Below are 21,417 nucleotides of genomic sequence, written 5' to 3' on the forward strand. Positions count from 1 at the left end.
GGAGAGATGCTGGCGGTGACGGGACTGTTGTGGCACTTTGGGCGGTAGAGGCTAGGGAAGCGAATGTGGTCGTAAATAGGGCTCGAATTTGCTGCCCTATCACTACAACAGTCGCCATGGTAAAGCTTAGGATTCACCGAATCAAAGTTAGTAAAAGCAAATCCACGTGAAAAATACTTTTTTAGGTAATATTTCGGACTTTTAGCAATAGACATCGGTAAAACCTAGGATTTACCGGCAAATCATAGGATTTGCCGTACTTCGGGCTTTTATAGTAGCGTTCAGAACGTGTTTTTCGCAGCGCAGATGGCGCCTGAGCTCTACTAGATTAACGATTAACGGACTCGGAGAAATTTAACGGAAGTTAACGAGTCCGTTAACATTTTTTCAAGTTAACTTAAAAGTTAATCCGTTAATCGAAATGTTAACTTCGTTAATTAACGATTAACGGATTAACGAGTTAATGCCCACCTATGTTTATCGGCTTGATAACTTTAAAGTATGTTTATGAATAAGGGGGCTAGTCTTTAAGAGTAACCACTGTACAATTATATTTGCGTTAATAAATTATTTGTATTTTGTATAAACTTCAGCAAAGTTTTTTGCTAATAACATATTGCATAACATGAAATCCTATTTTTTTTTCAGGAGCAAATTAGAATCTGAGAAGGCCCTAAACGGCTCCAACGTAGACGACGAGACCCGAAAAAAGAAGAAAAGCAAAAAACACAAAAAGCACAAACGGAGCGAAGAAGATGAAGACAGAGCTTACAAAAAAAAGAAGAAATCCAAGAAGGAGAAACACAAAAGCCCGAAACCAGAGAGTGAGACTTCTCTATCGGACGTGGAGGAACTTATAAAAAAGAGCAGAGACCGGAAACCTCCGCCTAAAGAACCCTCAATAGTCAAGGAAAAGAATGGTGACACTAAAGACGAAGCTCTAGAAATCATATCCTCAAACTCAGAAACAGAAAACTACCAAGAAGACTGCGCTAGCCCTGAACTAAATATGATCGAAGACGATCTAAATCTAGAAGAACTTATGAAGCAAAAGGAGCTGCTACAAGCGTTCCTCGTTGCTTACTATTCTGATAAAAGCGATGACAGTGACAGTGAGAAAAAGAAGGATGACGTGATTTGCATCAACGATGACAAATCACCGGTGGCCAAAAAATCAAAAACTGACGATAAAAGGAAAAAGTCTAGCAAAGACAGGTCCGCTGAAAGGGAGAAAGAGCGGCACAGATCAAGAAGACACGAAGAGGATTTGCGAGAGATAATAAATAGAGAGAACAGGAAAGAGATGGAGAAACGGTTAGAGTATAGGGAGAGGAAAGAGCGCGAGCGTCGGAAACTTCACGAGGCGGAGCGGGAGAGGGAGCGGGTGCGCGAGCGGGAGCGCGAAAGGGAAAGGGAGAAGAAGCGAGAGCGGGAACGCGAGAGGGAGAGAGACAGACGGGATAAGGTAATAAGATAGTATAACAAAGTATGGAGTCCATTTTGTTTGATGGGCATTTTCAGAATTTGGGCCCGAATTAGCAAAAGTTGTTAACAAAAATTAACTCGCTGACAGTTTTGTGACGACAATTAAGCAGAAAATCTGTCTAAAAGTTTACTTTTTTTACATTCTGAATGTAGATTATCGCTTAAAGTTTATGCAATTAACACAAAAACAATATTTTTATTGAAATTTCATGCTTAATTATGCCTATTACAATGAATAATATTTTGACTTCAGGTGGTGAAGCGTGATCGAGAGAGTGAAGTGAGGCGAAGGCGGTCGCGAGAGCGGACGCCGCAGCGGCGCTCACGGCGGCCCTCGGACAGGGATAGAAGGTCCAGAGAACGACACAGGGATAGATCCAGGGATAAGCGAGGCGGCAGCAGGGATAGACGCAAGGTGAGACATGTTAACGTAATAACTTACTTGATAGGTTCTACTTCACGAAACGGAGCGTGAGCGGGAGATGAAGCGGTAGCGGGAGCGGAAGATGAAGCGATAGCGGGAACGGGTAAAGAAGCGAGAGCGTGAGCGGGAAAGAGATAGTAGACGTAATACGTATGACTTAGATAACTTTCTTGATAAAATCTTCTTAAGCGGAGAGAGAGCGGGAGCGGGAGAGTAAGCGATTAGCGGGAAAGAGATAGACGGGATGAAGTGAGTAAGGGAGGGAAGTGGTATAAAGTGAGGCTTACGGCCCAGCCACGACATTGGTTTTATTACGTATTTACTTTATTTATTATACAATATTTATTATACTTTATTTATTTATTATACAAATCTTTCGTTTGTATTCTCATAAGGGGTAGGCAGAGCACATGAAGTTTATTAATGAGGAGGCACACTGACATTTTTTCCCGCCAGGCGGCGCCTGTGCAAGTGTCTAGGCATGTCACTTTCATGTGAGAGAGAGAGAAAAATATCTTCTCGCTCTCACGTATGAAATTATTTATCTGTGTTCCATCTCGGACACTGGCGATGAAATATATGAAAGAGGCGTGTTCGTAGCACACATTCTAAGCTCGTGTAGGTGAACGCGAACCATGCTTGTACGAGAGAGATATGACAGGTCGACTGTTCGCGTTTTTGACAGGCGGTAACTGTGAGGTAACCGAGAGGGGGTAGGCGGCACTTTCAGCGCGGAGCGGGAGTGACCATACTGTATGATAGTACTCTTTATTATACTGTATCTGTGCAGTGGACTAACGTGGCACCATCTGTCATAATCTTTGAGTGTGCCTCCTCATTATCCATACTAATATTATAAATGGGAAAGTGTGTGTGTCTGTTTGTTTGTCCTTCTTTCACGGCAAAACGGAGCGAAAAGATGACGTGATTTTTTAAGTGGAGATAGTTGAAGGGATGGAAAGTGACATAGGCTACTTTTTGTCTCTTTCTAACGCGAGCAAAAGCTAGTTCATTATATTTTAAGGTTCATTATTTAACGTAGTAGCCCATACTTACTATCATCAAATAATTTCAGAACTCCGGCAGCGAGGTAGCTCACCTAGTGGCCAGTTCCTCAGACGAGCTGGACATCTCCATCAACACTGATGATGAGGAGGAAACCGAGGAACAGATCATCGAGCGACGTCGGAAGCAGAGGGAACAACTACTCAAGGTACTTAGTTTATAGAGTGTTTTAAGACATTTTTTTTAATACTACGTCGGTGGCAAACAAGCATACGGCCCGCCTGATGTAAAGCGGTTACCGTAACTTATGGACGCCTGCAACTCAAACAGTGTCACATGCGCGTTGCCACCCCATTAGAAACTTGTACATTCCCTTTTGCTGTGTTAAGTACACAGCAAAAAGGAGTGTACAAGTTCTAAGGAGGGTTCATTTTGATAAAATGTAAACAAAATCTACTCCTAAAAGGGTCTTTGAGTCATTTGTGGCTGAATGAAAATGATGAACTGAATAAGATGGTTAAGGCACTAGGCGATATTGATAGCTCACCGCTGGGCGAGTAACTAGAAACATCGCCGTGTCTCTTTTATTTACACGGCAGTACTTATCTTTTGTTCGTTTTTATAGCCGATAGCTCATAGCTTACTAGCTCGCGGTGGGACCAGTGCCTATAGGAGTGTTAGCATAGACTAAATATAAGATCATACTATCCCATACATTAGAATGCGACCGCCTAAGAACGCAGATGGATAGATGGCGCCACAAAAAATGCCTTGTTGCCATCGATTATTTGTAGACTTAACCAGTGTCACTTTTTAGCCATAAATCTATGTCAAAAGTGACCCTTAACGCCATCTACAAGTATAATCGAAAGCTACAAGACATTTTTTTTGTGGCGCCGTTTATGTGTAGTGTAGTGCGTTCTTAGGCGGTCGCATTTTAATGTATGGGATAGTATGATCTTTTTATATTTTTTCTACTCCCGTACTGTTATTCGTGAGTTACAAGGTCGTGCATAGAACTTTAAAACCCTACATAAAAGATGTCAGGACAAGTCTATCTAGTCTATACCCTGAAAACATTTAGTAGCAGTCGCACGATATAGCTGTTACAGTTCAGTAAATACATTGCTACCAACTTAACAAACCAATTCGCAGAGTCGAGACTCCTTCGTTTTCTGCTGCGTGCATTGGCGACGCGTCGAATCGCATTCAAATGTAGAACTCGATTCAACTCGGCTCGATTCGTCTTAGTGGCCAGGCTTCAAAGAACCATACCATAAACAGTTTTATTTTCATGTTTGCACTCAAACTGCATATTCAAAATGGTAGGCGGTCCACCTAGATAACTAAGATGACTGAAAGTAGGTATTTGTTGAATTTATAATTTTCTTTCAAAATAAGTGCTTGGTCGTAGAAAAAGTATTGTATGCAACGGTGTTTAACTGAGTCAAAAAATGCTCGTGGCGTCTTTATTAACAATTTTCGGCTTCGCCTCAAATTGTTACCCACGCCACTCACCTTTTTTGACCTCTTTTAACCACCAGTTGCATAAAATACTATAATCTATGGTGTTAGTTACAGATTAGTATGGGTTGTGATAGTTTTTTAATTTATGTCACAAATATCGGGAAATTTCTTAGAAATAATAGTTATTTGTTTTACAAGGGGGCAAAGTTGTTGTTTATATAACCGCACGTGCCAATATTGATACCCGAACAAGCGAAAGATTCCAATATTGAATCGCGAGCGTAGCGAGTGGTTCAAAAAGTGGAATCTTGAGCGCGTCAAGGGTATCAAGGCACGAACGTTAAACAAACTTTGCCACCAAGTGAAACACAAAATTTTTCACCACACCAACACTGAAAATATGAACTGTAAAACATCAAAATAAATAAAATATTTCAATTTATTTAACGTTTATGATTCAAAATCATTATTTATACGTGAATTCCAATACTCAGCTTTAGACATTAAGTTAAAATTTGTATGAAATTACTTTTGCACTCTTGTGGATAAAATGCAATTTTGTTATCTGTTTTCGAATAGCAGAGAAAGCTTTTATCAGTTGGTGTGGTGGAAATATGTTTAATGAGAGAAGAGTTTAATAGGTTTTTGTTTCTGAAGTTTTAATTGTGTTTAATTGGACAGTGAAGTTTAGTGTTTAGTTTTTAGATGAGTTGTATATAATTATTAATATTGATGAGAAAGAAAATGAGAAGTAGATTAATGAGTGACGTTGTAGATAGACGAGGCAGTTTATGACTTTTATGAGTATATATATGGTGATTGGTATAGCGTTGCTATTTAAGATAATTAGATGGTTTTGTAGTTATCACATTTTGTGTTGTTCGACTTTTGATAGAGCAGTGGAAGAATTGATACTTCCATATTTAATATTATAAATGGGAAAGTGTGTGTGTCTATTTGTTAGTGACGAAGTGACGTGATGTTTTAGTTGAAGGGATTGAGAGTGACATAGACGATTTTTTTGTTTTTTTCTAATTTCCTTATTTCACTATAAAGGAGAGTGGAAATTTGTATGGAGTATTTTGCAATTTTCTAATTTAACGTGATCGAAGTCGCGGGCAAAAGTTAGTTTAAAATATCGCGTTTAGTACAGTCTAAATTGTAGCGCTGGTAGCCTAGCGGTAAGTACGTGCGACTTTCTTTCCGGAGGTCGCGGGTTCGAACGCCGGCTCGCACTAATGAGTTTTTCGGAATGTATGTGCGAAATGTCATTTGATATTTGCCAGTCGCTTTTCGGTGAAGGAAAACATCGTGAGGAAACCGGACTAATTCCAATAAGGTCTAGTTATCCTTCGGGTTGGAAGGTCAGATGGTAGTCGCTTTCGTAAAAACTAGTACATACGTCAAATCTTGGGATTAGTTGTCAAAGCGGACCCCAGGCTCTCATGAGCCAATTGCCGGGATAACGCAAGGAGAATGATGATGAGTACAGTCTAAACTGTTTTCTACAAAAACTATAAGCGTCGGATCGCGGTCAAACTCGCGCTCCGCCAGCGGCGCGCCCGGCCCGGCGCCCGCCTCGTCGCTGTACAGCACGGCGCGGGCGCGGGCGGCGCGCGGCGGCGGCGGGGATGGCGGCGCGAGGCGGGGCGGGGGCGGCGAGGGGAGGGGTGGCGGCGCCGGAGCGGGCGAGACATAGGTCAGCAGCGCCAGAGCCAGCGTAGCTAGGCGCAGCGACGACGGAGACGGCGGCGGGGACAGGATAGCGAAACGAATTAGTTTCAAAGTTCTAAAATACTTGTAATAAATATCAAAATATCGGATATTTATGATGTACATCGGATATATAAATCAACTTTGATATATATCCATTTTATATGGAAAGGTATATTATTATTTTGTTGCAATATTTATGAATACTACTTTAAATAAGGAAAAATCTACCAAAAATCATAAATTTTGTAGAAAAATAGTACACAAAACACAAAATTTATACTATATTTATTTATATACTTAACAATGTTATACATCCATATTTATATCAAATCCATCTTTGTATAATATAATAATTACTAACATTTTTTTTCCCAGAATACCAATTTTTTTTTTTTTTCAAAACACCTAATTATTAATTATAGCGAATTGTTATTATGTCTATATATTATAATGACTAAATTACACATTACTATTTCGACGCCCACACTTAAGGCTCTGCCACGACATTGGTCTAAACGCGACAGCGGTGAGCGGCGGCCATACATTGGAGCGAGACACAACGATGGGACTTTTCATTCGCACGTATGGCTGCCGCTCACCGCTGTCGCGCTTAGACAAATGTCGTGGCTAGGCCGTTAACCTCCGTATACAGCTATCATGGATACTGGCGACTTTTGGGTCATTCCAGCGAAACCGACACCACAGGCATAAAAATTAAATAACTTAATTTACATTTAAATCTACATCTAGAGAATAGAACATTATGCCTAATTTTATGAATCAATGAGTTTTTCCTTTTTATGACATTTTTTTGCATTTTATATGTGTCCAAACGTACCCCTAGCACCAGTTGTCTAAGGTGGCATATATATACCCTAAGTTGGCAGCGCTATTTCGCGCTTTTAATAAACATTATGGAGAAAGTGATATGTGTAAAAGAAAATATATTTAAAGCTGTTTAAACCAGTGGCAAGTAAATTTAAATTAAGTTTCATGGTTAGGATTTATTGGGCGTCTACACAATGCGTAACTCACGTCCCGCCCGTCACAATAAAACAAAGTTTTTTCTTGTTTACCCTAAAAGTATCTAAACTCTTGATGTCTTACTTTGTGAAAGTAACAATTAGGTTGAGGTTGGTTATTTTAGCTAAAAAACGCGTTGCTCTTGTGAATAAAAGTATACTTTTAACGCTTTTCAAAGTAGGTCCCACCCGTCACAGTGACGGGTGAGCAAAATGGGTTATCTGATAAAACTTGAGTTAATGAGTATAAAATCCTTCTTTTAAGTTTAGTTAAACCTAACTGGGTTATATTAAAGCAAATTATATGTCTAATATTGCTTAATTCGGTTGTGGTATTACTTTTTAGAACACAATGAATGCAATGAGGCCTATGAGTCAGGAAGAAGTCTTTTTCATTAAAACTGGTAAAATTTTTGGCATTATTTCTGACCCACTGATAAAAGTATGTGGTAATAGACTGTTTGACAAGGTTTGACAATTTTCTGAACCTTTAAAAATTCAAGTTGAAAAAATATTTTTTTTGGTTTAATGCTCTAAGAAAACTACTGAAATTATTACTTGTAACATTAAATAATTAATAAAAGAGCTGATTTAAAGTAAATACAAACGAACTGTCTTTATATTTTTCATATATTTGTATACTCAAATGTTACTCGTCCCACCCGTCACAAAGCGCTGTCCCACCCGTCACAAGCATTGAGAAGCAAAATTATTTTTGTTTTACGAGTTATTTGCGTAAATTATTCTAATACCTAATCTATATAATATCAGGAATTAAATAAAAAATGGTTGTTTAACAAAAGTTTCGTAGTTTCTTACCAATTGCGAATTGTGTAAGTCAAGTCGAAGAGGAGAGGCACTTTGAAGTCCCACCCGTCACACTTCTTATACCATCAATTTCTCATAATAATAATGACATTTTCATATTTTTTTTGATGGTACAGTACGCATTGATTATTCAAGTAATTGATAATGTCATATTTAATACGCTAATTGTTGCCGTTTGGCAGAAATAAAGCAAAATGTAGGCAAAAAAGAGTATAAATGTCCCACCCGTCACAATGGAATGACCCTTTTATTAGTCATTTTGAAACCGCCACATTTTGCTTTTCCAGTATTCTCGATTTACGCTATTTTAGAATTTAGCCCTACATATCACTCAATATTTGAATTTTTTAGACATTTCGGAAAATGATGATTTTACGAATAAGTCATCATGATTTTTTGTCACTTTAACATTAAGACATTTTGTTTTCAAAAATTTAAAACCTGTGTCAAGAGATAGCAGTCCATGCACTGTGATTACACATTTTACTTCGACAGTAACTCTCTATATTACTCGATCCTCTTTGATATATGTAAAAATGTCAAATATTAATATTAGCGCCATCTAGCCGAGCATCTTCCAAAGATGTAACGCTATCTAGACCACCATACCTTTTTCTTTACAGTTTTGAAGTTCGTTTTTTTATTAAACTTTATCTGTTTATACAGTTACATAACATAAGTCTTTGCCTCTCTTCACTGAACCGTCTATCTTATGTAGCTTGTACCTTCCACCCCTTAGTGCATATGCATAAAAAAGTTCATTTTACGCCTGTCAAACATCAAAGCAGTACTTCACATCAGTTTTTATTCAATATATGTGTTCGGTGTACTCCTCAATATAAGATCTTCTTATGAAGAACTCCAGGATAGTACTATCTTCTTTTTATTAACTTACTAGCTTTTTCCCGCGGCTTCGTTCGCGTTAGAAAGAGACAAAAAGTAGCCTATGTCACTCTCCATCCCTTCAACTATCTCCACTTAAAAAATCACGTCAATTCGTCGCTCCGTTTTGCCGTGAAAGACGGACAAACAAACAGATACACACACTTTCCCATTTATAATATTAGTATGGATTAACTAGGTACATGTAGTTTAGGTATTTTGAGAATATATACATACATATACATACAATCACGCCTGTATCCCTTGAAGGGGTAGGCAGAGCTACTGATGTGCCAACGGAAAGTTTCCAAAATTCTGAAATTTTCACATAGGAAAACTTCAGAAACTTTCAAAACTTTGTATGGATAATTGTATGGATGGAAAGTTTCCATTTCATAAATTTAAATTCCCTTTATTTTTCATGAAAGTTTCGTGAATTTTTCAAGAAATTTAAGATTTTTTTAGAAAGTTTCCGCAACTTGCACATCACTAGGCAGAGCACATGAAACTACTCAAGTTTCAGTGCCACTCTTGGCAAATAAGGGGTTGACAGAAAACGAAACTGTGACATTGCAGTGACAGGTTGCCAGCCTCTCGCCTACGCCACAATTTAACCCACATCCCACAGTCGCCTTCTACGACACCCACGGGAAGAAAGGGGGTGGTGAAATTCTTAACCCGTCACCACACGGGCAAGAGAATATATTTGTATAAATATTTGAGTAGTCGCTTCGGCTGTAAGGTGCAGTCTAATGTAGGCACGCGGCGCGGGGAGCCGTTACGTATGTGTGTGACGTCATGTGTCGTCAACCGGTCTTCTTACGAGTACTTGGGTAAACGTATGTATGTTGTGTGAACAATATGTATTTATTAGTTTAGTCCATCGGTTACATCGTCCAATAATATTAAACAAATATATTTCGCATTACCTAATTAATAAAAAAATACAAAGCGTCTAAATTCTGGAGTGAGGACCTGTGACGTCACTTTTAAGGAAAAAATTGTACTTAAGCGTGACGTCACGCGAAACTTCATCGTACTGTACCGTCGTCATATGTCGTTTATGAGAAAAAAGACTGAAGGACTAAATTGTTTCGCCTCGCCTATTTATTTACAATATTTACATAATCCTACTCTATTGCAGAGGTTGGGCGGCGCCAAAGACGAAAAGGATGACAAAAACGTACAACCTGATCCCCACACGACTCCACCAAAACCCGAGTCGAAACCAGACTCCAAACCCGACAGACCCGAGTCCAAACCCGATAGACCCGGTACGCCCGAACTCAAACCCGAGCCACAAGATGAGAAACAGAAGGACAGGAGAGAAGAGGATAGAAGCCACAAAGAGAAGAGGACGGGAGCAGAGTGGGATATGTTCGCTGATCAGGACAATTTCGATGTAGATGTGAGTATTCTCCTTTTAATAGTTAACCCGAGGAACCCGAGCCGCAAGTGGAAGGACAGAAGGACAGGAGAGAAGAGGATAGAAGCAACAAAGAGAAGAGGACGTGCGCTGAGTAGGATATGTTCGCTGATCAGGACAATTTCGATGTCGATGTGAGTATTCTCCTTTTAATAGTTAACCCGAGGAACCCGAGTCGCAAGTGGAAGGACAGAAGGACAGGAGAGAAGAGGATAGAAGCAACAAAGAGAAGAGGACGTGCGCTGAGTGGGATATGTTTGCTGATCAGGACAATTTCGATGTAGATGTGAGTATTCTCCTTTTAATAGTTAACCCGAGGAACCCGAGTCGCAAGTGGAAGGATAGAAGGACAGGAGAGAAGAGGATAGAAGCAACAAAGAGAAGAGGACGTGCGCTGAGTGGGATATGTTCGCTGATCAGGACAATTTCGATGTCGATGTGAGTATTCTCCTTTTAATAGTTAACCCGGGAACCCGAGTCGCAAGTGGAAATACAGAAGGATAGGAGAGAAGAGGATAGAAGCCATAAAGAGAAAAGGACGGGTGCTGAGTAGGATATGTTCGCTGATCAGTATTCTCCTTTTAATAGTTAACCCGAGAGACCCGAGCCGCAAGTGGAAGGACAGAAGGATAGGAGAGAAGGTGACAGAAACCATAAAGAACTAACAACCTGTTTTTATTGTATTCCGTTAACTTTAAGGGAAGGTTCGCTCAAATACATATTTCTCTAATATAACACCTTAGAGAAATATTGTCTTAACTCTTACTGTTTTCGAGTTATTCATAAAATAAATTTAGGACCAAAAGATTCACAGGTAGGACAAACTAATCAATATTGGACATTGTTACAGAGCCCTACAGTCGGCCGGCCTCGAGGCAAGAACACTCTGGAGAATCCGTCGCTCACAGATAACTGGGACGACGCAGAAGGATACTACAGGTATAGTTAATTACAAATTAAAATTAAACTTATTATAATCAATGAATTTATCACACAAGCGGCCAGTTGCATCAGCCACGTTTGACAGACACATCGTCGTCACGCAGCGGACGTCTATGGAACTTTCCGTATAATTACATTTTACGAACTCTTTAACGGTGACAGACTGTTTGATGCAACCAACCCTAAGGATAAAATTAGCCCCGTAAAATAAAAACGACGAGGTGTCACAAGTTTGACGTGTTTGTCTGTCTGTCGGTGTGTATCTCTGTATCGTAGCTCCCGAACAGATGAACCGATTTAGATTTCGTTTTATTTGGTTTTAAAAGCTGAATTAACAAACCTAACTTATCTAAATTCTAACTTCCCATGTTTTAGACTACTTCCAATCTGACATTCATTAAATAATGATTTTCTACAATTATTGCCTGTGTGGTGATGGATTAAGAATTTCACCACCCCCTTTCTTTCCGTGGGTTTCGTAGGCGAAGGCGACTATGGGATATAGGTTAAATTGTGGCGTAGGCGAGAGGCTGGCAACCTGTCACTGCAATGCCACAGTTTCGTTTTCTCTCAACCCCTTATTTTTTGCCAAGAGTTTCACTAAAGCTTTAGTAGTTTCATGCGGTCTGCCTACCCCTTTATGGGATACAGGCGTGATTGTATGTATGTATTAAAGGGATTTCGTCTACTTTATATGTGTATTTTGTCACCAGAGTCCGCATCGGCGAATCACTAGACAACCGTTACACTGTATACGGGTACACGGGTCAAGGCGTGTTCAGTAACGTGATCCGTGCGCGCGACCAGGCGCGCGGCGGCGCCGACGTGGCCGTCAAGATCATACGCAACAACGAGATCATGTGAGTACTGTACCCGCTACACGGGTTCACCGGTCAAGGCGTGTGACGTGATCCGATCGAGAGTAAAGGCGCGCGTGTGGCCGTCAAGATCATACGCAACAACGAGATCATGTGAGTACTGTACACGGGTTTACGGGTACACCGGTCAAGACGTGTTCAGTAACCGTCATACGTCACTCGCACCAGTATACCAACTAGGCGGGTACGTATGCAGTATAATAATAAAAATAAAAATAAAAAATAAAAAAATAAAAAAGCCTTTATTATTCCAGCTTTGAACTACATGCTATGCATCTACTATACTTTTGAAGAAAAGGAGACAGATGATAAACTTCGTGTTTCATTTTCATTCGAAGATCCTGGCACAACCTAATTCCATAAATTATAGCAAATATTATTTCCAATAGGCTACTTGACCCTTTTTTAAAGTCTGCCTTATATGTTAAACTAGTACTGAAACTATTACCATATTTTATTATGACCTAAAAACAGCAAAAAATATTTATAAACATTTTCTGACTTTTGAGTATGAGGCATAAAGTTCATTATGTCAGTGATTATTTTAACATTCGATGTCGTCGTTCGAATTCGATGACGTCACTACATCGCTGACAGCGTTTTCGACGGCCAAAAAAAATAAAAATTACACACATTTTTAATCGAAAATATTGTTTTTTTATGTCAAATACTACAGAAGACAATCATGTATTGTGCCAAATTCGATATGAGTCTAGTAGCCTATATATGGTGTATATGGTGGTGGTAAGGTGGTATATATATGGTGCTTCTTACTTTATATGGCTTTATAGAAATTTTAAAAAAGTTACGTTAATCGTCGTATTAAAGTTATGTAATTCGCAAAAGTAGCGGAAATTTTAATATCCACATTGGTTACTCATGTCGTTGTCCGTTCCCTAATTTCCTCACTTGTAATGTAATTTTTTAGCTAAAGTTTACAAAAGTTATTCATTCATTCACTTATTATAAATATTTTCTATTCGATGCATAGAATATTCAATGCAACCATGGTATTTTACAGAGGTGTTTATAGATTGTAGGTACAGTCAACCAATTGGAACCCTAGGCCACTCTACAACCATGTCAAAATAACAAGCAGTAAGAGATTTCTTACAATCTGATTTATAACGTCACTATGACATAATTCTACAGTGGCCTAGGGTTCCAATTGGTTGACTGTACAGTCGAGTTCATAAATATTTGTACATTTCTTCACCTTATCTCGTTGCAATACGGTGAAAAAATGTACACATATTTATGAACTCGACTGTACAAACATGGACCCTACTAGGGTGTAGCATTTATACACATAAATAATACAACAAAACACAACATGCACTTACAGGCTACGTTTGGTCTCCTAGGAAGTCACGCAAGGAATATGGACATAAATTCAGTGGATAGGACTTCAACTTGTTTACAAAAGTTTTGTATTTTTTCTCGCTCAATATATTTTTAGGAATTATATTAAAAATTGTCAGCCATTGCATGAGGTCCTTTGTTGAACATTTGCAGCGTAGCAGGGGCATTCATTAAGACTTTTTCTTTGGTGCAAGTTATACGTTACTAACATTCATCATGCACTTATTGCAGCTCACTGTCACCATCCTCCTTGCGTTATCCCGGCATTTGCCACGGCTCATGGGAGCCTGGGGTCCGCTTTGACAACTAATCCCAAGATTTGGTGTGGGCACTAATTTTACGAAAGCGACTGCCATCTGACCTTCCAACCCGGAGGGTAACTAGGCCTTATTAGGATTAGTCCGGTTTCCTCACGATGTTTTCCTTCAAAGAAAAGCGACTGGCAAATATCAAGTGACATTTCGCACATAAGTTCCGAAAAACTCATTGGTACGAGCCGGGGTTCGAACCCGCGACCTCCGGATCGAAAGTCGCATGCTCTTACCGCTAGGCCACCAGCGCTGCTTATTGCAGCTCACTGTACATACAATAAATATAATTTTGTCCTCACAGGCACAAGACGGGTCTCCGCGAGTTGGAGATACTAAAGCGACTGAATGACGCGGACGCGGACGACAAGTTCCACTGCCTGCGGCTGTTCCGCCACTTCTTCCACAAGCGCCATCTGTGCATGGTCATGGAGCCCCTGTCCATGAACCTGAGGGAGGTAAGGCTCAGCCAGATACAGGAAAAATCCAATATTTGCCACTGATAACCTATAGTGACCTGGTTGCTTCGGGTCTTCGGCCCTATGTGGAGCTCGGCCTTCGACTATAGACACTACTTTTGTTCGGTCTTTAAGCGCTGAGTCCCTGACGCTTCGGGCCTTCGGCCCCACGCGGAGCTCGGCCTTCGCTTTTAGACACTGTTATGTGTTTTATCACTGGTCCCCTGGATGCTTCGGGCCTTCGGCCCAACGCGGAGCTCGACCTTCGCTTTTAGACACTGTTATGTGTTTTATCACTGGTCCGCTGCACGCTTCGGGTCTTCGACCCTACGTGGAGCTCGGCCTTCGCCTTTAGACACAGTACCTTTGCTCTATATCTGAGCACTGCCCCCCTACTCCCTGGTCTCCCCACAAGCCCCTACAGCTTGTACTCCGCTGGAGATACTAAAGCGACTGAATGACGCGGACGCGGACGACAAGTTCCACTGCCTGCGGCTGTTCCGCCACTTCTTCCACAAGCGCCATCTGTGCATGGTCATGGAGCCCCTGTCCATGAACCTGAGGGAGGTAAGGCTCAGCCAGATACAGGAAAAATCCAATATTTGCCACTGATAACCTATAGTGACCTGGTTGCTTCGGGTCTTCGGCCCTTTGTGGAGCTCGGCCTTCGACTATAGACACTGCTTTTTGGTTCGGTCTTTAAGCGCTGAGTCCCTGACGCTTCGGGCCTTCGGCCCCACGCGGAGCTCGGCCTTCGCTTTTAGACACTGTTATGTGTTTTATCACTGGTCCCCTGGATGCTTCGGGCCTTCGGCCCTACGCGGAACTCGGCCTTCACCTTTAGACACTGTTCTGTGTTAGAGCACACACTCACAGGACGCTTCGATCTTTCGGCTATACGCGGAGCTCGGCCTTCGACCTTGTACTTTTGTCCTGTGTTTGAGCACTGACTGGACGCTTGGAGTCTTCGACCCTAAGCGGAGCTCGGGCTTAGTCCGTTTTCACATTATCCGATCCGATATCGGATGTCGGACCAATCTAAATATATAAAAGAAGAAGCTGACTGACTGACTGACTGACTGACTGACTGACTGACTGACATATCAACGCACAGCCGAAACCGCTGGTCCTAGAGATTTCAAATTTGGCACGTAGGTTCCTTATATAGTGTAGAGGAGCACTAAGAAAGGATTTTCCAAAATTCACCTCCTAAGGGGGTCAAATGGGGGTTCAAAGTTTGTATGGGGAAACAAGATTAGTTTGACTATTTTATTCGAAACTTCACAGGAAGATTCCTTAAGACATATGACTGAATACGTGTTTCAGGTTTTTTGAAAATTTAATCCCTAAAAGGGTGAAAAGGGGGTGATAAAGTCAAAAAATCAATATGGGTATCGTTTTTATGGTTTATCGGGTGGCTGATCACGATAAATACAACGTTTTTAAAATCTAACGAGGCGGAAGTTAAATACCTTCTCCCCTGTTGTGGTGCAATGGGGTTTAAATATCAAAAAAATATATAAAAGAAGATATTGACTGACTGACTGACATATCAATACACAGCCGAAACCGCTGGTCCTAGAGATTTCAAATTTGGCAAGTAGGTTCCTTATAGTGTCTCAGGAGCACTAAGAAAGGATTTTCCAAAATTCACTTCCTAAGGGGGTCAAATGGGGGTTCAAAGTTTGTATGGGGAAGCAAGATTAGTTTGACTATTTTATTCGAAACTTCACAGGAAGATTCCTTAAGACATATGACTGAATACGTGTTTCAGGTTTTTTGAAAATTTAATCCCTAAAAGGGTGAAAAGGGGGTGATAAAGTCAAAAAATCAATATGGGTATCGTTTTTATGGTTTATCGGGTCGCTGATCACGATAAATACAACGTTTTTAAAATCTAACGAGGCGGAAGTGAAATACCTTCTCCCCTGTTGTGGTGCAATGGGGTTTGAATATATTATAAAAGAAGATATTGACTGACTGATTGACATATCAACACACAACCGAAACCGCTGGTCCTAGAGAATTCAAATTTGGCACACAGGTTCCTTATATGGCGTAGAGGAGCACTAAGAAAGGATTTTTCAAAATTATCCTCTTAAAAGGGTGAAATGGGGGTTCAAAGTTTGTATGGGGAAACAAGATTAGTTTGACTATTTTATTCGAAACTTCACAGGAGGATTCCTAAAGACATATGACTAAATACATGTTTCAGGATTTTTGAAAATTTGACCCCTAAAGTCAAAAACACAATATGTGTATCGTTTTTATGGTTTATCGGGTCGCTGATCACGATAAATACAACTATTTTAAAATCTAATGAGGTGGAAAAGAAATTTTCTCCCCTGTTGTTGTGCAATGGGGTTAAAATATCCAAAATAGCCATAAGTATAGCTTTAGTTTTTATCTTTACTTCTGGTTCAAGAGATTTCAAATTGACACGGAAGTTCCTTAGAGGAGCACTAAGAAAGGATTTTTCAAAGTTCACCTCCTAGCATGATAATTTGACAGGGGCAAGGACAGGGACAGGTCCAGGGACAGGGACAGGGACAGGGACAGGGACAGGGACAGGGACAGGGACGGGCACAGGAACGGGATAGGGTTAGGGATAGGGATAGGGATCGGGATAGGGATCGGGATCGGGATAGGGATCGGGATAGGGATCGGGATCGGGATAAGGATAGGGATAGGGATAGGGATAGGGATAGGGATAGGGATCGGGATAGGGATCGGGATCGGGATAGGGATAGGGATAGGGATAGGGATAGGGATCGGGATAGGGATAGGGATAGGGATCGGGATCGGGATCGGGATAGGGATCGGGATCGGGATAGGGATAGGGATCGGGATGGGGATCGGGATAGGGATAGGGATAGGGATCGGGATCGGGATAGGGATAGGGATAGGGATCGGGATCGGGATCGGGATAGGGATCGGGATCGGGATCGGGATAGGGATCGGGATCGGGATAGGGATCGGGATCGGGATCGGGATAGGGATCGGGATCGGGATCGGGATCGGGATCGGGATCGGGATCGGGATAGGGATCGGGATCGGGATCGGGATAGGGATCGGGATCGGGATCGGGATCGGGATAGGGATCGGGATCGGGATAGGGATAGGGATCGGGATCGGGATCGGGATCGGGATAGGGATCGGGATCGGGATAGGGATAGGGATACAAAGGGGAGGGACGGCGACGGGGATAGGGATAGGGGAGGGACGGCGACAGGGACGGGACGGGGACGGGGACAAAGATAGAGATAGGAACGGGGATAAGAATAGGGATTGGGGTCGGAATAATCGGTCTGCAATCGATATCTAGGCAGTGTAAAATGTAGGTGGCTCAGTGGGAAGGGATTAGTAAGTAGGCATCGGCGAGTATCCTGCATCCCTAATAACTATTACATTCAATGTGCTGTGAGAAGATCGTTGTTTTGCTTGCCTTTTATATGTTTACGTTTGCAATAATATAAGCAAAATGGAAAAAAAATTAAGCGATAATGCAAGGAAGTACTTTTTACCCTACCGACCATAGCGTCGAGATACTGGCTATGTGGGTTGTATGAAGTTTCCCCAGTATAAATATTTATATATTTAAAATACATACATATTCGTACCTAATTATTTTTATTTTAAAAAAGCGGGACTTAATCGCGTATAACTACATATTAAACTGACATACATATTCGTACCTACTACCTACGCTGTGGTCGCTGTGTAAAAATTCTACAATCATTGCAAGAATTTATTTAAAAACAATAGTAATATGTGTAAGGTACAGTCAGCCAAAACCGGACCGTACAGCAAATAGATCAGTTACAATGGCCCCCCAGTCGAGAATTGCCCCGCTTTACCTTAATCGAAATAATCGCGGACAGATGTATTTGGATGTGTGGTGTGACAAGACTGGATAGGATTCGGAATGAGTATATAAGAGGAAGCCTGAAAGTAGCACCAGTGACAGAGAAATTGAGAGGAAGTAGATTAGCATGGTATGGGCATGTAATGCGGAGGGATGAAAGCAATGTTATAAAACGAGTGGTAAATATGAAAGTGGATGGATACAATGGTAGTGGAAGGCCTAAAAAAAGATGGATGGAATGTGTGAACAACGATATGAGAGTGAAAGGTATTATTAGTATGGAAATGACGGTTGATAGAGAGAAATGGAGGAAGATGATCTGCTGCGCCGACCCCAAATAATGGGAAAAGGGCAAGGGAATGGTGATGATGTATTTACAAAGAAACCTACGGATCCAAATGAAAATCTTATTTTTTGTAAACGTTTCAATAAGAATACTTTTATTACGCGGGCGAAGCCGCGGGTAAAAGCTAGTATCCCATACATTACAGGCGCCATCTTGGATTTTTTCCATTGAAATCCTTCCGACATCCGATATCGGATCGGATAATGTGAAAACGGTCTTAGGCCTCCTACTGATTGTGCTGTGTTTTAGCGCTGACCTCCTGGATTCTTCGGGTTTTTAGCCTGACGCAGAGCTCAGCCTTCGACTTTTACACACTGACCTGAAGTCTCTAGGCTGTCTCATAAAATGTTCTATGTTCCGTTGTCTGTATAGCTTTTATGAACTAAAATTATAAATAAAATAAAGTTGTCTTCGGTTACCGCGATAGGTATTCATGAAATAAAACTATGAAAACGGATTAAATCGCTTATAATGAATTTAAAAATTCATCCCGACGTTTCGAACACTTTACAATGTTCGTGGTCAAATTGTACGCGATTTAATCCGTTTCCATAGTTTTATTTCAAAAATAAAATAAAGCTTGAAATACTGCACTTTCGACTATAAATACAATACAATAGGGAACTTGACTGTTCTTAAAATAAAATACTTTATACCGTGCACGAAATAGCATTAGTTAATTATTAGAAAAACATGGACAGAAGTTATTTTTAAATCAAATTTTTATTTAATAAGTCCGATAGAAATATATAAAGTAACTGAATTGACCGTGACGTCACTCAATTCGATTTCATATTATGTAATTCCATATTAGCAAGTCGTTCAAATTCGTTCTGACAGTTCTTAAAAAGAAGCTGATTTGACTAGGAGGCAAGTAGCCTAATCATCAAAAACTCGATTTACTAATCATGAGGATTGGTTTCACTTTCTAAACCAGAATTAAATGAGTATTTTGTTGCAGGTGTTAAAGAAATACGGCAAAAACAGCGGGATCCACATAAAGGCAGTGAGGAGTTACACCCAGCAGATCCTTTTGGCCCTCAAGCTGCTCAAGAAGACTGGAATACTGCACGCTGGTATGCCTATCCTAACAGACCTTTTTCCATACTAATATTATAAGTGTGTGTGTCTGTTTGTTTGTTATCATAAAACAAATGTATGGTCTTTGAATTATCTGCTGCGTTGATCAAGTTTACGCAACAGTATATTTTACATTTTTTCACATCACTCATTCGGAAAAGGCACTTTTATTCACTGTTAGGAGGGAGAAAAATTGCACTTTCGTAATTGTGATATTTAACTAAAATAGTGTGCACAAAATATAATCTATAAAGATGGCGACTACATTAATAAAATGGCAATTTGTTTAGTCCGTCAGTTAGATCGTCTAAAAATACTGAATACATATTTTTCGCTTTATCTTATGAATGAAAAAATACAAAGTTACAGGGCATCAAAGTTTCGGAGTGGGGGCTTGTGACGTCACTGTTAGGTAAAAATTGTACCTAGGCGTGACGTCACGCAGAACTTCAACGCACTGTACCGTCGTCATTTTTCGTTTACGAGAAAAAAGAAAAAAAAATGTGTTAAAAATTTTTTTTGATGTAACTGACTGACTAAAAATTTATTTTTAGTCGTCTTGCCTATTAGTACTTTTGCTCCTTTGTAACACAACCTATTATTTTCCTTTCAGACATCAAGCCCGACAACATCCTAGTAAACGAGAGCAAACTGCTGCTCAAACTGTGCGACTTCGGTTCAGCCGCCATGGTTACGGAAAACGACTTCACTCCGTACCTCGTGTCCCGGTTCTACCGGGCTCCAGAAATTATCCTGGGGGTCCCTTACGACTTTGGCATCGACATGTGGTCCACAGGTAATTCCCTTACTTCTACTACTAGCACAGTATACTACTAGTGTGACTTCGATTCGGTTGCCATGGTTACGGAAAACGACTTCACTCCGTACCGGTCCGGGTACCGTACAGGTTTGTCCCTTATGTTATGACTACTAGTTTCGCCCCTTATGACTACTAGGTTTGTCCCTTATAACTACTAGGTTCGTCCCTTATTTATACTAGGTTAGTCCCGTATGACTATTAGGTTAGTCCCTTATGACTACTACGTTCGTCCCTTATGACTACTACGTTCGTCCATTATAACTACTAGGTTTGTTTATTATGACTACTAGGTTTGTTTATTATAACTACTAGGTGTGTCTATTATAACTACTAGTTTCGTCCATTATTTCTACTAGGTTTGTCCCTTATAACTACTAGGTTTGTCCATTATGACTACTAGTTTCGTCCCTTATTTCTACTAAGTTTGTTCCTTGTGACTACTAAGGTTTGTCCATTATGACTACTAGTTTTGTCCCTTATTTCTACTAGGTTTGTCCTTTATGACTACTAGGTCTGTTCCTTACGATTATTAGTCTAGTAGTAATGATGTACTACATCATTTTTTTTCTAAAAATGCCCCCAATTCACGACTTTATCTATGAAAGCCTATATTCACAAATAAACAATTTCCAGCGTGCACCATATACGAACTGTCCACGGGCCGGATAATGTTCAGCGGCAAGTCCAACAACGAGATGCTCAAGTACTTCATGGACCTCAAGGGCAAGATCCCCAACAAGATCATCAAGAAGGGCATCTTCAAGGACCAGCACTTTGACGGCCAGTGCAACTTTCTGTACCACGAGCTGGACAGGATCACTGAGAGGGTGAGCTTATAGAATTTATTTTTACAGAAAAGCTAAAAATATGTTGTTGTTGTTGATTGTCCTAGGGCATCCCACAGGTGCATAGGGCCTCCACAAGATCCTTCCACGCCTTTCTATCTTGAGCCACCGCCTTGGCCTCGTTCCAACTCAGTCCGAACTCCCTCAGCTCGTTCTCTACGCTCCGCCTCCAGGTGTTTTTTTTTTTAATACTACGTCGGTGGCAAACAAGCATACGGCCCGCCTGATGTAAAGCGGTCACCGTAACCTATGGACGCC

General features: G+C 40.7%; 1 protein-coding gene across 3 annotated transcripts in view; it reads left to right on the forward strand.

The window, feature by feature from the left end:
* The window catches only part of LOC125241488 (serine/threonine-protein kinase PRP4 homolog), a 28,918-nt gene that overhangs the window by 4,263 nt on the left and 3,238 nt on the right, over nucleotides 1-21,417 (forward strand). For 2 of the 3 annotated variants that reach the window (XM_048150002.1, XM_048150004.1), the window contains exons 3-13: nucleotides 649-1,465; nucleotides 1,739-1,900; nucleotides 2,985-3,122; nucleotides 9,974-10,237; nucleotides 11,106-11,194; nucleotides 11,911-12,057; nucleotides 14,050-14,170; nucleotides 14,738-14,770; nucleotides 19,376-19,490; nucleotides 20,108-20,290; nucleotides 20,948-21,141. In XM_048150002.1, coding sequence (XP_048005959.1) covers nucleotides 649-1,465; nucleotides 1,739-1,900; nucleotides 2,985-3,122; nucleotides 9,974-10,237; nucleotides 11,106-11,194; nucleotides 11,911-12,057; nucleotides 14,050-14,170; nucleotides 14,738-14,770; nucleotides 19,376-19,490; nucleotides 20,108-20,290; nucleotides 20,948-21,141 — 2,263 coding nt within the window. Of the gene's footprint in view, nucleotides 1-648; nucleotides 1,466-1,738; nucleotides 1,901-2,984; nucleotides 3,123-9,973; nucleotides 10,238-11,105; nucleotides 11,195-11,910; nucleotides 12,058-14,049; nucleotides 14,171-14,644; nucleotides 14,771-19,375; nucleotides 19,491-20,107; nucleotides 20,291-20,947; nucleotides 21,142-21,417 lie in introns of all 3 variants that reach the window. The other variant, XM_048150003.1, reaches the window with a different exon arrangement.

The sequence above is a fragment of the Leguminivora glycinivorella genome, chromosome Z (assembly GCF_023078275.1).
Source record: "Leguminivora glycinivorella isolate SPB_JAAS2020 chromosome Z, LegGlyc_1.1, whole genome shotgun sequence".
Classification (NCBI taxonomy): domain Eukaryota; kingdom Metazoa; phylum Arthropoda; class Insecta; order Lepidoptera; family Tortricidae; genus Leguminivora; species Leguminivora glycinivorella.